We start from the raw sequence: 14443 nt of genomic DNA on the forward strand, positions 1-14443 counted from the left end.
GGTATAAATCGATTTTCTTCCAGGTAGATGTGGATTGATTTTTCGATGGATCAGCAATGAGAAAGGCATTGAGGCTCCCTGCTCCAGATCTGTGTAGGCCTTCATCTCTTGCTCCCCTGCATCCACAACTGTCCCAAGTAGGCAGTACAGCAATATTTTGCTTCCTACCTTTGGAGTTAATTTTGTTATTGGGAAATATGGGCCAGAGAGAGACAGAAGTGTTATCTCCATGAAGATCCATCCAGTGTCAGGATGAGGGGATAGGAAATCTGAGGGGATGAGGAGGTCAAACTGTTGAAACGGGCCCGGTTGCACCAAAAAAAAAACACAACTTGGGGCTATTGATGATCTGTCTTTGTTTTTAGGGTAAGCAAGGATATCCAGGATTACCTGGGCATGATGGACATCCGGGACCCAAGGTAACGTATAGTTCTTTGTGATACTCTGTTATCTGAAATGCTATAGACTGAAATAACAAATGCAGTTTGACAGTGGCAGTTGGTGGAAGGGGGGGGCGGGTGGGTGGGAAGCGGTTAACAGAAATTTCCTCAGAATAGGGGAGAAGAGCAATGTAGATCTTAACTCTATTAAAACTTCCTCTATTAAGTCCTTCTGGAGGGGATTGAAAGCAGCATGAAACTAGGCTGGGATTTGGGGTAAAGCCAGCTTTAGGGTACAGTATCAGAAAGGAGTAAGGTGATCATATGCATCATACAATTATTTCGATAAGGTGGCATTGTTTTTTTTTAATGGAAGTCACAAAGGAAATAATGCACATCCACTCCAGATATGGGAGAGTGGGTTTCACATTCTAAGCAGATAAAGAAATCTTGTAGAATTTCCTCTTTCATTTCTTGATGAATGGCTTCCTCTAGAGCCACAGTGGTTAGAGGAGCTACACCTTGTATTCTATCCTGGTAGCCTCCAACCTGGTGGTATGAACGTTGATTTCTCGAACTTCCAGCAATGCCCCCCCCCCTTATCATTCTCCATTCCCATTTCCCTCTCTCATCTTATCCACTTACCTGCCCATCACTTCCCTCTGGTGCTCCTCCCCTTCTCTTTCTTCCATGGGCTTCTGTCCTCTCCTATCAGATTCCCCCTTCTCTAGCACTTCAGCTCTTTCACCAATCGACTTCCCAGCTCTTTACTTCACCCCTCCCCCTCTCTGAGTTTCACCTATCACCTACCACCTTGTACTTCTTCCTCCCCGCCCCCCCCCCACCTTCTTACTCTGACTCCTCATCTTTTTTTTCTCCAGTGCAGATGAAAGGTCCTGGTCTGAAATGTGGACTGCTTACTCTTTTCCATAGATGCTGCCTGGCCTACTGAGTTCCTCCAGAATTTTGTGTGTGTGTTGCTTGGATTTCCGGCCTTTGCAGATTTTCTCCTGTTTGTGATTGAATCCTATGTTGCTAACTTCCAGTTTTGCATTAACCCAGGTGGAATACACTGCAACTATCAAAACTTTGCATAATTTTAAAAACATGTGTTAGGTCACCAGTATGTTCTTCTCTTTTTCCAAATCCAAGTCTGTTTATTCTTTTCTGAAAGGTTTAATCTTGGTATTTCTCTCTAAGGTTCTGGAAGATGATCTGTGGCTGAAATGAACAAGAAGAAAACTTATGTAAACATTATTAAATTTTCCAGTCTTGCTGTGTACTCCCACATAGTCAAATTGGTTCTGTCCAATTCTGCACTGAAAGTGTACAGGGAGCAGCTGGTTACATGCTATAGTTGTTAAAAGCTACACACTTTGTGTTATATAACCACGAGAAAGTCTGCCAATCCTGGAAATCCAAAGCAACACACACAAAATGCAGGAGGAACTCAGCAGGTCAGGCAGCATCAATGGAAATGAATGAACAGTCGATGCTTCAGGTGGAGACCCTTCTTTAGGAATTATTATATAAGCCACTTAGGTACTGTTGGTATAATTCTTTTACCAGAGTGTAGAGAAATGTTGAAAGTAAACCTTTCAGGAAGGGTTAGGGCTTTGGCAAGAGAGGAAGTCAGCATGGTCTAACAAAAGTTCATTGAAGTTATGATACACAGCAAGTCAGGAACTTCCATGAAGGAAGATAAACAATCAAAGTTTCCAGCATTTGCAGAAGCTTGTTTTTATGTTATTCTTGAAATTGTGATAGTTCATTTGTAGTTTTAAGCAAAAGCCAGGAGCAATCAATATGATATTAACCAGAAAATCAAATGGAGAATTCTTTATCCAAAGAATGTTGAGTGTGAAGCTCATTAGACTGAATAAGTGCTTTCTTTCCTTTATGATTATCTCCATTATATCTTCTTTTGTCCTCTGTTGCTTTTATATTGTTGGGCAGACATATTTACATCTTTTATTGATACTATTAAAAAGAACACTCAAAGACTTAACTTTAGAAAGAAGGCATGTTCTTCCACTGTTAAAGTTCACTGTTGGATGTGCAGTTTATTATAAACTTTAGCTAATTGATGCCACTATAATGTGTGGCAGGGCTATCCAAAACAAAATTAAGTAGTTTTCCCTCAGAATCCCACAGGAAAGGCAATTAACAAGCCTTCAAAGAAACAGCACCAGAAATAATTATCTAGTTCTCAGTGTAGTGGTCAGGAAATATCTCCGAGCTGGTTTTGTGTTTTTGGTGTTAGTTCACTTAATGTCCTGTTTATGTGTGGTGTTAAAGTTCTGCCATACTTCCAGTGAACTGCTCCAGGGAACAGGGGTAGTTCTTGGAATTTCTTGGGGCTGGGAATACAGTACAATATGCAAGAAATCAGCAACTATTTTTGACTCATTAAAATATTCAGCATGCAGTTAAATGTATCAGATATCACAGATGAATATCTTGTGAAGCAAATTTGCTATGGCCATCTGAATGAAGAAAATCCATCTCCTATATCTTCACTCATTCCTCCATCTCTTTCCTTTCCCTGCCGGCTCTCTTTCCTTTGACTCTCTTCTTTCAGCTTCAGCTCGCCATCTCCTCCCTCACCTTCCTTCCCTACTTTGTCATATATTTTGCTAGAAATGTGTTCTCAGTCCTGACTCTGCATCTGTAACAGGACAGGGAATCACCTGGTATCTTACACCGTCCTTATCTCTATAACCCCCTCTGGCTCCCCTTCAGACCCTACAGCCTTCTGTGTTTCTGTAACCCCTTCTAGCCTCAACATCCTTCCCTCTCTCTATTGTGCCTTCTAGCCCCCTGTACCCATTCCTATCTCTAAAAAACCCCTCTGGTCCTGCATTCCTCTCTATCTCTGTAAACATTCTTTTGCCCCTGCACCTCTCCCTATCTCTTTAACCCCCCCCCAGCCCATACACCCCTCCCAATCTCTGTAAACCTTCTTTGACCCCTTCACCCCTCCCTGTCTCTTTAACCCCCCTCTGGCCCATCAATCTCTGTGACTCCCTTCAGCCCCTGTCTCTGTAGCCACCTCTAACCTGTATCCCTGTCACCAAACCCCAATCCCTATACAAACCCTGCACCCTTTCCTTGCTTTGTAACATTCTTCTGACCCCTGCACCCTATCTCTGAAACCCCTTCTGGCCCCTACATCGCTCCATATTTCTGTGCCTCTCTTCAGTCCCAAGTCATTCCTTGTCTTTATAGTCCCTTCCAGTCTCTACACAAATTCCCTGTGTCTGTAACCGGTCTAGCCCCCAACACACCTCATTGTAACCTCGTCTGGCTCCTGGATCCCTCCCTATCACTGTAACCTTCTCTAACCCCCATATCCCCTCCCTAACTCTGTAACACCCTCTAGTCCCCTCACCTCTCTCTATCTGTAACACACTACTCAGAACCACACTTGGGTGAGGCTGGGCTTGTGTATCTCACCACCTTTTGTCTTTGCTTGGTCTTTATTAAGGGGGACGTTGGTGAATGGGGACTGCCAGGACTCCCGGGACGTCCAGGTTCACCTGTGAGTAATATCAGTATCTCATGAGCTGTCTAAATTAATGCACTTGAGACAATTATATTTCTTTAAGCCAGTACAGTGATTTGATGTCTGTTATGATGTTGATCTTCCAAGTCTGAATCTAAATTTATGAATGAACTTGGTTGGAATGTCTTTGAAGTAGGTAACAGTGGTCAGTTAGAGAGTCACTGCCTTATGGCTCTAGCAACCCATGTTCAACCCCGACCTTGGGTCTTATCTGTGAGGACAGCATATTCTACCTGTGGCTGCATGGGTTCTCCCAAGTGCTCCAGTTTCCTCCAGCATCCCAAAGACATGAGGGTTGATTAATTAACTTCCTCAAATTAGCGTAGTTGTGTGATTGGGTAATCAGTGGTTGGGAGAGGGATTTATTAGACATGTTAGGCAGGTTACAGGGAAAATAATTTGCAGGGGGAGGAAGGAAAGTTTGATAAGAGTGCTGTGAGAGTTAGCATAGGCTCAATGGCTAATTGGCTCCGTATGAACTTGTGATCAGCTGCTGTAAACAGATCAGTTGCTGTTTTCTTAGGAAACAACAATGTTAAATGGCATTCTAGGTAGTGATACATGTCAATTTAAATTCTGTGCTGATCCTTTTATGTTTAAGTCATAAAATCTAAATGTTTATAAAATTACTGTCCTTGGTTTGATGGTGATTGTTGACATTAATTCTAAATGGAACTATTAAGCCATAGTTTACTGCTGAGAGGTAAACTGTTTGATCCATCAGGCTATTCCATCGACTGTGTAATCTCCCTGTTACCCACTATCAAACATTATCCCATTTCCACTTACTAGATGCACCTAGTCTCAGCCACTCCTGTAGTGAAACACTCTATGGCAAGAAAAGGAAGAGCCCCATTAAGCATTATCCATGGCTTTGGGATATATCCTTGAGCTTCACAGATATTGAAGAGTGATTTAATTGTATGCACTATTGTAATGAAACGAACCTGTTAGAAATGAATTACTGAAACGTTTATTCCCTTGAGTAAATAGAGCTTAAAACTCTGTTCTGTAACTTTATAAAACATTGGTTAGACCATGGATGGGTCTCTGTGTACAGTTCTATAGGAAGCAGATAGGATACAATAGGAAGGATGTAATTGCACTATAAAGTTTACAGAGGAGATTTGTCAGGATATTGCCTAAGGTGAAGTGTCTCTGTTAGAGGAAGAGAGTGGTTAGGGTGGGTTTGTTTACCTTTGAATGGAGAAGGCAGAAGGGAGAGCCTGATATTTGCATCCAAAATCCCATGAAACATTAAATAGGACAGATGGTAGGAAATATCCTCCTCGTTTAGAGGTGTCTAAGGCTAGAGGGCATAGACTTGTGGTCAGAGGTTGTAGCTTCAGTGCAGATCCAAGGAAGAACTTTTTCGCCCAGAGTATGGTTGGAATTTGGAATGCATTGCCTGAGTGGGTATTGAAGGCAAACATTCTGATAACAATCAAGTGTTTAGATAGGCACTTGAATTGCCAACAGGCTCTGGACCAGGTGCTGGTAAATGGCAATAATATAAATACAGCAGGTAGTTGATGGTTAGCATGGATATAGTGGGCCGAAGGGCCTGCTTCTGACCTATCTAACTCCATAATATTTTGAGTCTTTGGAAAATGGATGCAAATTCAAATGCTAATTGTAAATCTGATGTTGATTACCGGTGATATTGTGGATAAGGAACAAAGCAGGCAATATGGAGTTAGAAAACAAATCAGCTTTGATCTCATTCAATGGTGGAGCAAGTTTGAGGGGCGTAGTAATCTACTCCTGTGCCAGTGTACTTATGTTCAAATCCCAGCACACACCACATGTTGTAAAACAAATGTTGTACGTTACCATAGACACCCCTTAAGTTTAATGGAGATGAGAATCAGACTGTATAAAAGGCACAAAGCTGAGACCCAACCACATCCTTCGGCCAGCATTTTAATGCTTTACATACGTTCACTTCCCCACTCTAATTTTAAATTGTCTTCGGGATGGGAGGATAGTCTTCATGAATTACAATTCTAATGGGTGCCCACTAGAGTTTTGTTCCCCTAAAATTGATCAGGTCACTTATGGGGAAGAGAACATTATTTTGTCCGTCCTCTCTCCCTGAAATAACAAATGATGGAAAACGAATGCAAAGGAAATACACACTTTTTAAAAATTTCTTACAGGGTTTAAGAGGAGAGCCTGGAATACCAGGCCAGTCTGGATCTATTGGGATTCCTGGACCAAAGGGAAACAAGGTATGGACTTGCATCCAAACTGAACTAAATAACCCCTCCATGTACCTATCAAAGGTTCATTTTATTATCAAAGTATACAACTCTGTAACCAAGGAAGAAAAGAAAGGCAGCATGATAATCAACTCCCAAATACCACCTCCCCACAAAAAAAAGGAACAAAAGCAGAACAGGCACATCAACCCCCAAATCCCTTCTCATGCACAAAAAAAATGAACAAAATGGATCAGGCACATCGATCCCCAAATCATTCCTCCCACACAAAAAAAACTAACAAATCGGTCAGGCACATTGACCCCAAATCCCCCTCCCCGCACAAAAAATGAGAGGATTGGGTGAAAAACACAGAATATAAAAGACTATAAGACTGAAAAACAACAGGAATTCTGCAGATGCTGGAAATTCAAGCAACACACATCAAAGTTGCTGGTGAACGCAGCAGGCCAAGCAGCATCTATAGGAAGAGGTGCAGTCGACGTTTCAGGCCGAGACCCTTCGTCAGGACTAACGGACTGAAAAAACTGTTTTATGGTCCAAATCCATATCCCAAACACAGAAAGCACTTGGGCAACACTCTGTGCAGCGGCACGCTCTCCCCTCTGATAGCATAGCAGAGAGATCAAAAGACAGACAGTTGGTGCTTGCCCTCCACACTTGCTTCGATGTTTCAATCACCCTCATCGCTTTAGTCAGTGAACAATGGAAGTTTTAATTGGTGAAATGGAGCCAAGCATGGGCTTGCACCCTGTCCTGCAGTCTGCCCACTACGAGGTTCGCACACACTGCTTCTGCCACTTGGAATCCTCTCGGAGACTGCAGAGTGCTGAACACCCAAACAATCTCCAAACTTTCACATTCGCTTTGACGTTTCAATTGCCCTCGTCGCTTTAAATGGCAAACAATGGAAGCTATAATCTGCGAAATAGGGTCAAACATCAACTTGCACACCATCCTGCAGCCTTCTCACCATGGCGTTCTGCCTCCTGGAATCTTGGAGACTGCGGTGCGCTGAAGCACCCAAACGATCTCCAAACAGCAAAACACAGGCTTCAGCAGATCCAGAATCATATCCAAGACGAGAAACAAACGTAAAAGACATAAAAGAAGTGATCGAGATGGTTCTATGATCTATCCAGAATATGTCGACCAAAGGAGCATTGTACGCAGGCGCCATCTTGACTGGAAGACGGATACAGGCCTATCCAAGAGCTTCTTAATTGAAACTATCGTGCTTGTATCAACCACTTCCTCTGGAGTCTTATTCCATATATGCACCACCCCCTGCATGAAAAAATGCCCCTCAGGTCCTGTTTTAAACCTTTCCCCTGTCACCCTAAACCTATGCCCTAGTTTTGAACTTCCAAACCCTGGCAAATAGACTGCTAATCATCATCATCATCAGGTGCCATGCCCAGTTTGAGCTTTGACTGCCATGGCCCACACACTCCTGTTTCGGGTCAAGTGGATCAATTCATTGGTATTCATTTCCAGTTCTCTGGCTGCTGTCTCCATCATCATTTGTCTTTGCCTTGCTCTTGCTTTCTTCCCTTCAATCTTTCCCATAATTACTGTGCATTCTAACTCCTCTTTCCTAATCACATGTCCAATGAAGTTACGTTGCCTTTTCATGATCTCGTACATTATTTCTCTTTTTGTGCTTGCTCTGTTCATGACATCCTCGCTAGATATTTGTTTCGTCCATGATATTCTTTGCATCCTCCTCAAAAACCATTAGTAACATGAGGAAATGAATTGAAACAGCAGAGATGTGGTTCTTGAGGAGGATGCAAAAAACATCATGTACAAAACGAATATCTAACGAGGATGTCATGAACAGACTGCTAATAGCCACCTTATTTTCGCTGATGTTTGAGATGGATCTGGCAGGTAAGGTTAAGGAAAATCCCAAAAGGTTCTATAGCTATATTAAGAGTAGGAGTGTGGCTGTGGAGAGATCAGGTTCCCTAGAGATCAGCAGGCCACCCCACAATTTTATAAACCATTGTAAGGTCACCCCTTTCTCCTATAGTCCAAGAAATAAAGACCTAATCAGGCCAACTTCTCCCTTCAGCTCTGGCAGTTTAGTCTTGACAACATCCTCATAAGTCCTTTCTGCACACTTTCCAGCGTAATCTCATCTTTCCTATAACAGGGTGACCAAATCTGTACACAGCATTCCAAGTGCAGCATCAACGAGTTATACAACCGCTCTCAATTCCTGTGCTCATTACTGATTATGGGCAGTATGTAAACAAGTTTGTGCCACCTTGTCTAACTGATGCCGCTTTCAACAAGCAACACACTTGTGCTGTTAGGATTGACCCATTCATCACACTACTAGTCACTGGTCTCCATTCCAAGAAAAAAACCATCAGCCTCTGCTTCCCACCTACGAGCCATCTAACTAGCTCTGCATGGATTCCATGAGACCAACTGTCCAGGCCATCTACCATGGGGGACCTTGACAAAGGCTTTGCTAATGTCCAAATAGACAACGTCCACTATTCTACACTCATCTACCTTTTCGGCTACCTCTTCCAATAAAAACTCTACAACCTTCATTAAGCCTGACTTTCCATGCAAAAAGCTATGTTGACTCCTCCTAATCAGATTCTATCAATCAAAATACTGGTAGACCTTCTCCCTCAAAATTCTCTTTAGTAACTTCCCCAATTCGGATATCAGGTGTGTCCTTGTTACACTTCTTCAATAATGGAAATAATAGCCACCTTCTAGACTTCAAGAAGTCAACCAGTGGCTAATAGTGAAGCAAATATCTCCTCAAAGGCCTCCTCAAGTTCTTCTGTAGCCTCCCACAAAGTCCAAGGATGCACTCTGTCAGGCCCTATCAGTCTTAATGCACTATAAATCTGCAAATACCTCCTCTGTAGTAATATGGATGTCCTCCAAAACATGTCCACTTGTTTCCCTTGCTGCTTGATAAACTATGACTTTACCTCAGCAAAATATTCATGAAAAATATCTTACTCATCTCCTGCAGCTCAAGTCATGGTGGCTCTGCTGATCTCTAAGGGGACCTACTCACTTCATAGCCACCATTTTACTCCTAATTATAACTATAGAACCTCTTGGGATTTTCCTTAACCTTACCTGCCAGATCCATCTCATATCATCTGTTTGCCCTCTTGATTTCCCTCTTAAAATACCCTTAGTCTTTTTTTAGTCATTGAGGGATTCACTCGTCCCTGACCTCCTAAATCCAATGTATGCTTCCTTCTTGATCTTGACAAGAGACTCATTATCTCTTATCCAGGTTCTCTAATCTTGCCAGGATGACCCTTCACCCGAACAGGAACATGTTGCTCTTGGTCTGATCCACCTATTGCCTGTTGGCTCTTGCTCCACTACTTCCCGCACTACTTCTACTGGCTATCTGCCCTCTATCTTTCAGTCCAAATAAATTGTCTTACCCAAAATGGTGATTGTCTATTCCTTCCACAGATGCTGAATTCCTCTGGTTTTTTGAGTGTTGTTCCAAATTCTAACACCTCCAGCTCCTTGTGACTCCACTTTCATCCTAGCTTGTGAATAATGTGTGTTTTTTTAAATATTTGAAGAACATACAAAACATTACCAATTGACAACCATCTTGATTTTGGCTTATTAAATTCTTCTGGTAAAAGTTCAATGAGCAACAATTCTACTAGCAAATTCATCATTGTTTCTAAAATTGCTGAAGTCACTAAGCAAAGCAGTGTTCCCTCATTGAACAGCAGATTATGATGAATGTCAATCTGGCAACTGAATGACTCACATTTAACAATATGTAATAATCCTTTACAGCATTCTGTACTAATATTTTTCAGGGGGAAGCAGGAAATCCTGGGAAGAAAGGCAGCCAGGTAATAATTGCATCCTTCCCCATTTTTTGTTTCAAATGAACATCAATGACGTCAGTTTCTTACGAACGGAATAATTCTCAAGGCTCCAAGATGATACCCCACTTAATGTTATTTACTCAGTTATAGCCTTGCTTGTTGGTGAATGGGTAGTCCAATGTATCACACTCCCAAGATGTTTGGGAGTGTGATACATTGGACTATCCATTGTGATCCTGCAGAGTATTCCACTTCACTTCAACTTTCACACCTCTTTAAACATTTATCCATTTTCTCTTGGAAAGCTATTGCAGCAGACCTTCCCTTTAAAAGGGAAGCACAGTGGTGCAGCTTGTGGAGCTGCTGCCTCACACCTCCAGCAATGCGGGTTCAATCCTGATCTCCAGTACTGTGTCGGTCATCTTACACATTCTCCCTGTGACTCTGTGTGTGTTTCTTTTGGGTGTTCCAGTTTCTTCCCACATCCCAAAGGAGTCTGGCTTGGTTTAGTTGGCCACTGCAAGTGGCCTGCCCTCTTCTTATTACTACCACCAGGGAAGACGTGCAGGAGCCTGAAGATCTACGCTCAGTGATTCAGTGATCCCCTTCGCCATTAATTTCTGAATGGTCCATGATTCCATGAACACTGTCTCATTTTCCCTTTCTTTCTTTGCCCTACTTTTGTAATTCATAGTAATTTTATGCCTTTGCACTGTACAGTGCAAAACAACAAAGTTCAGGCCATTAAGTCAGTGATAATAAATCCGAATCTAATTCTGCTGGGTGGTAGAATGTGGGGAGATTTAATGGGAGCATGGGGAAATTAAAATTAAGAACAGTGCAAGTGTGTGCTCATTGGACTGTTGGTCCATGCTGACCAAGTCTGATTGAACTTTTCTTTTGTGCATATGGTATGATAAAACTCTAAATAATTTCTGTGCTCATTGGTTTACACTGTGATCATTTGTAAGGACTCTGATGGTGGACAGTGGGATTCACAGGGCAGACGTGCTTTAGTGTGACATTGTATTTGTTTTGAATTTATTTTGTCATCTAGGCTGAGAGAGGTAGAGAAGGGCCACCTGGATCCCCAGGTCTGCAGGTAATCAACTAAGTATATTTCATAATCACTTAAAAATCACAGCGCTCTTTCAGTGAAGTTTTCATCAGTAATGTTCTGTGTTTCCATTTCTGCAGGGACTTACTGGTGCCAAAGGAGAAAAGGGAGAGGTAAATTTCTGACCAATAACACAAAGTAAAGCAAGGCAGAGAAAGCTGGGAAGAATCAGCAGGTTAGGCAGCATCTGTGGAGACGTGATTTTTCAGATCAATGGCCTGTCATCAGGACTGGGAAGAAAAAATGAAATTGTAGAGAAGGGGATGCGGTGGAGGAATTGATGTGGGCAGAGACGGAGAGAGATCGGGTGGCACGTGTGATGGTGTAGGTTGATGGGATTTGGGGAAAGCTTTATTAGCTGTTCTATCTGCTGTATGTAGAGGGAGATGAGTGAGGACAGAGGAGGGGGAACAGAAAGTAAAAGAATATGGGGAATTTGATACACAAATCACTAGAAATCTGAAAGAGAGGATTACTGGGACTACTCATAAAATTATGCCGAATGTTTAGGGACATAATAACTGAATTAATATTGCAGGGTGATAAACCTTGTTCAGAACTGTTCCACATACATACTAGGAAGGTTGGTTATTCACGTTACATTCAACGGAGTCCACAAGCCTGTAACCTGTCTAGTCAAAAGAACAGATGCAGTATCTTGAGCTCACATTGGAATAGTGTAAAAGGCCAGAGGCAGAGAAGTCAGAGTAAAGTTGCACTTAAACTGATGTGGGTTTTTTTTTGACATCTTACCTATAAGTAACATAAGGTGGCAGTTTCCTGTGCTTTCCTAGAGAAAACATGTCTAGATCTTATCAGCATTTGATTGTTGTGATGTAGGTAGAAAGCAAGGTACACATTGGCTTCCAGATATTACACCCCCTAGAATCTGGGACAGAAGAGAGGTCCCTTGGAGTAACTCAACTCATGAAGGGTTTGGTGAGAGGTTGGAAACTGTGTGGTTGGAGTGAGCATCTGAAACTGGCATTTGGAGCACCAGTGACCCGGCTGGTTATCAGTTCCAGAGAGTAAAGCACTAGAGATACTTAAAGAGGCAGTAGATAAACATTTGAAAGATCAGAGAATTGAAGGAATTGAGGCCTACGGTCTGTCAACCATATTGAATGACAGGATAGGATTGAAGGGCCAAGTGGGCCTACTCTTTGCTTCTGTTCACATATTGTCTCATAGAATGCAAACATCCTTGGCAAGGAATGGGGTAGATCCCCATCCCTATTTCTCCTGAAGAAATGCCCTTTCAGAAAGAATCATTTACTCTCTGTGGGTTAGGAGTCACATAAAGATTAGATAGCATAGGGCAGTACATTTCCTTACCCAAATGACATGAGTTAAACAGATTATAGTTTTCCAATAATACATTAGTCCAGTAATTCCAATAATCTCAGGTGCCTTAACACTTAGAAGGAGAATTATGCAATTCAGCCGACTGAGTCTGCTTCACTGTTCAAGCATGGCGAAGATTGTGTCAAATCCCACTCTCCTGATTTCTCCCCTTAACCAATCAATCATCTATTAATTTCTGCCTTAAGTAGAAATGCCTCCACAATCCTCTGTGGCAACAAATCCCATTGATTTACCACTTCCTGGTTGAAGAAATTTCTCTTCACCTCAGTTCTAAAGGGGCAACTGGTTATTCTGAGGTTATGCCCTCAGATCCTGGACATCCCCACAAATGGAAACATCTTGTCCACATTCACTCGATCCATGCATTTCCGTATTCAGTATATTTCACTTACCCTTCTAAACACCAGTGAGTACAGGCCTAGAGCCATCAAACATTCCTCATACATTAACTCTTTCTTTCTAGAGTCATTCTTGAAAACCTCCTCTGGACCCTCTCATTTTTTTTGTCCTTAGATACAGGGCCCAGAACTGCTCACAATGCAGATTGTTTACTAAACCGAAAATAAATTCCCCACCTGCCCTAACAGAAGTGGAATTTTTTTCCTGGGATCATTGATGGATCTGAGTTACTAGGCAATTAACCTAAACACTAACCACTGTAACAGCTCACAGTGACGGCCCCACCAGCCCTAGTGGAAGTGGAAGTTCTTTCCTGGGATCATTAGTCTGGATCTGAGTTACTAAGCAGGTCACAATTAACCACTGTAACGGCTTGCAATCCCTCCCTATCCTGCAAAGAAGTAAACACAAGCAAAGCTCCTGCAACTGGACCTCCAATTGATAGAGGGTATGTGAAGTGAAGGGAGAGAATAAATAACAACCATTGTTATTAATAGGTGATTGATTCTGAATAAAGGCAAGAGATATGAGTACAGTTTGGGATATAGAACAGGGGAAACCATTTTGCTAACAGAGGTTGTGACATTGTGCAAGGCAGGTGACTGAGACAGAGCATTTTGTGCATTGAAGAATGGTAGATGGTTGAATGGATAGAGTGAGAAGGGTTGTAGGAATTGTTGTGGGAGGATAAATGAGGGGAAAACCGTGTTTGCAATTTCAAATTAGCAAACTAAGAACTGGAGAGTGTGGTTGAGACTCTCCAAGATGAATAATGGAAGATTATATCAAAATTAGCAAAACCACTCCCCCTCTGCAAAAAAAAAAGGATGAGGAGTAGGCTAAAAGTGCATTGGTTTATGTCAGTTGTTGATAAATGTTACTCTCGATGACTGACGTTGAAATTACTGAGCACATGAAAAATGTGCGTTTATTCAGCCCAAAAGCTTAGAGGCATAAGTTGGGCTCAATGAGTTGTATATGATTTGTTGAAGGAATGACTGAGAATGCAGGTTCAAAGCAGATTTTCAAAAGGATCCCTGAAAGTCTCACATTGGACATTTATGGCACATGCAATGCATGAGAAATTAAAAAGAATATGGTCAAACCAGTTGGGATGTTTAGTGGAAGAAAGATGACAGAATGGAAGAATGGGAAATTCCCTGAACCCCCAATATGTGAATGCAATTTTTTTTGTTCCAAAACAAAATTATTTAAATTTCGGAAATAAATTATATTTACTCATGAAGCCGAATTGTAACAAGGTCTGTGAACCCAGCAGGATGAATAGCTGATCTTGTTCAGTGTGGAAAAATATAACAACAAAATGTCATGGAAGTAATCTGCAAATGTTAAGATTTTAAATTAAATGGGGGATCTGGGAATCTGAATGAACGTCATCAGAGCTGACTTTAAATAAATTCAATTTGTATCTCAAATATGCAAAATATTAAATAAGCTAGCTAATTAATATGTTTGAAGTTTCAACTAGGTATGCCTTGTTGGAAAAGTATAAAGAAAGTGGTAAAGGAAAATTAACTTAGAGGGATGTA

The 14443-nt window shown here is 41.7% G+C and overlaps 1 protein-coding gene across 1 annotated transcript in view; it reads left to right on the forward strand.

Annotated features, from left to right (window-relative positions):
• Positions 1-14443, forward strand: part of LOC134339989 (collagen alpha-1(XXI) chain-like) — a 258137-nt gene that overhangs the window by 230899 nt on the left and 12795 nt on the right. Inside the window, exons 19-24 of the mRNA XM_063036872.1 lie at positions 366-419; positions 3868-3921; positions 6105-6176; positions 10001-10036; positions 11070-11114; positions 11210-11242. Coding sequence (XP_062892942.1) covers positions 366-419; positions 3868-3921; positions 6105-6176; positions 10001-10036; positions 11070-11114; positions 11210-11242 — 294 coding nt within the window. The remainder of the gene's footprint in view (positions 1-365; positions 420-3867; positions 3922-6104; positions 6177-10000; positions 10037-11069; positions 11115-11209; positions 11243-14443) is intronic.

Source organism: Mobula hypostoma, chromosome 1 (assembly GCF_963921235.1).
Source record: "Mobula hypostoma chromosome 1, sMobHyp1.1, whole genome shotgun sequence".
Taxonomy (NCBI): Eukaryota; Metazoa; Chordata; class Chondrichthyes; order Myliobatiformes; family Myliobatidae; genus Mobula; species Mobula hypostoma.